Source organism: Phaseolus vulgaris, chromosome 4, assembly GCF_051622355.1.
Source record: "Phaseolus vulgaris cultivar YP4 chromosome 4, ASM5162235v1, whole genome shotgun sequence".
In the NCBI taxonomy this organism is placed as follows: Eukaryota; Viridiplantae; Streptophyta; class Magnoliopsida; order Fabales; family Fabaceae; genus Phaseolus; species Phaseolus vulgaris.
The window spans coordinates 44,051,965-44,054,261 of NC_143501.1; the positions used below are offsets into that span (position 1 = coordinate 44,051,965).

Here is a 2,297-nt window from a genome sequence, read left to right on the forward strand (position 1 = left end):
TTTCAGATATTTGCTCAGTTATAATTCCGGACCGTGAGGATTAGACCACATAACATTTAAATTAAACATGGTTAAACTAATAGCTTCAAAAAATATATATTTAATAAACAGTTTATTCCTCCAATTAGTTTAATATATGAAAAGAAATACAAAATTATAACAAAACGATATTCTTTTTAGGAATTGATTTTTTATAAATAGCCATTAAGACAAATTCATAATGACAAACAAAAAGATGTTTTGAAAATTGTGTTTCTCCCATATTTTAGTAATATTGTGTTATTTCATCATGACTCATTTTTCACACTACTACTCTATTTTCTCCCATGCCTCAAAAGATAAGTAAAACTAGCATTAACACACCAACTAGCATAAGGTTCTTACTAGTTACAAGGAAATAACTTTCTCTAAGCTAATTCAATCAAATGAAAACATCCCAAAAGGTAAGCATAGTATTTATGACAACACAACCCAACACAACATCCATGAATGTCTAGAAATACTTAAAAGACATTCTTAAAAACTAAACATGAGTTGAGGAAACAAAATGTTTCACAACTTGAATGAATTGCTTAGCCTTTGACTCATCACCATACTCCACCCCATGACCCCCTTCTTCATCAAAATCAGTCACCACTTCCACACCCTTCTCTTTCAACATCTCCACCAACTCTTTCTCGCGATCAATTAATATATCGCCACCGTTCCCACTCACCAACACCCTCCACCCTAGATCCCTCACTCTGCCCAATTTCCCAACCCACTTCTCAGCCCTCGGATTCGCATACTCGTGATCACGGTCAGCGCCAACGGGCAGCGCTAACTCCCAAGCCAAATCCGAAACGCACAGCGGAAAAGACTCGTTGTTCTCTAACCTCACCTCGGACTCAGACCTCTGGACCCCACCGAAAAACACCTGGCGCAATATCAGCCCTCGGATCTTCAACGGCTCCAGATCACGCACAGTGTCGGTCACGCGTAGGCCCGCGAAGTAGGCGATTGTTGCTCCGGCACTGTTCCCCATGATGTAACAATTACCCATGTCGGCGTGTTTTGTCAGCCACTCATCGGGGTTGTTTCGGAGAAACTCCAACGCCTCCACTGCGTCGTCGTAAGCCGCCGGGAGACGGTGCTCCGGAGCGAGGCGATAATCGACGGAGGCGACGACGGCGGGGACGGCGGCGGACATGGCGGAGCAGAAGTCGTGGAACATGGTGGAGGCGGCGCTGGTGACTATGAAACCGCTTCCATGGAAGAAAAAGATGAGAGGTAGCTTCTGGTGGTTTGGGTTTGAGGAGAGTGCTGTTTGGGGCAAGAATAAACGTAGCGAGGTGTTGTTTTGTTGGTTGATGATTATGTCTTTGGTGAGAACTGGGAGAGTGGGGTCTGAAGAAGGTAGTGAGCTTGGAATGTAACGTAAACGAGTGAGGGTGCCGTTAGGGTTCAGAACGAGATCGAGGTGCTTGTAGGGATCAATGGGTAGTTGGTGTTGATGAGACATTGTAAGTGCAAGTTGGGTCTGATGAAGAAGATGAAAGTGTTTGAAGTGAATGGGTTCTTTTATAACTACTTTGTGTTTGTTTGAGTCCGTCAAAGTTGGCAACTCAATTCCAAATTCCTGAACATTTAGGCAAGAGTGGTTTGAAAATGTGGGACCGTAAGAAAATAAGTTCATGGACATTTCCTGGTGTGGTTTTGAAAAAAAGTTTTATAATCGATTTATTGTTTAAATTGGTTTTGAACAAGGAGAATATGATGTTATTAAATATTCAGATTTTTTTGAAATAAAAAATATTATTTTTAATTTTAATGGTAATAGTGTTTTTAGTGCTGATGGTTTTGGTGGTATTTTCTATCATTTTTGTTGAAAAATTATTGGGACAGATATTTGCAATGCTGTTCAACAGTTTTTTAAACAAAATTGGGTTCTCCCTGGAATAAACAGTAATGTGTTATCTCTTATTCCTAAGGTTCAGGGTGCTAATTCCATTAAAGATTACAGGCCAATTGCTGTTGCTAATTTCAAGTTTAAGATTATTTCCAAGATACTGGCGGATAGGCTTGTACTTGTGGCTGCTAGAATCATTTCTCCTAATCAATACGGATTTGTGCAGGGTAAACAGATTCAAGATTGCATTGGTATTGCTTCTGAAGCTATTAACATGCTTTCTAAAACGGTTAGAGGAGGTAATGTGGCTTACAAAGTTGATATTCATAAAGCTTTTGACACTTTGAGTTGGAAGTTCTTATTATTAGTTTTAAAACGCTTTGGTTTTCACCCCTCGTTTGTCGGTTGG

At 40.1% G+C, this 2,297-nt stretch overlaps 1 protein-coding gene across 1 annotated transcript; it reads right to left on the reverse strand.

The window, feature by feature from the left end:
- Window positions 1-426: 426 nt before the first annotated feature.
- Window positions 427-1,596, reverse strand: LOC137837702 (carboxylesterase 1). The gene has a single exon (XM_068646807.1). The coding sequence runs from the start codon at window positions 1,499-1,501 to the stop codon at window positions 524-526; it is 978 nt and encodes a 325-aa protein (XP_068502908.1). The 5' UTR covers window positions 1,502-1,596; the 3' UTR covers window positions 427-523.
- Window positions 1,597-2,297: the final 701 nt, after the last annotated feature.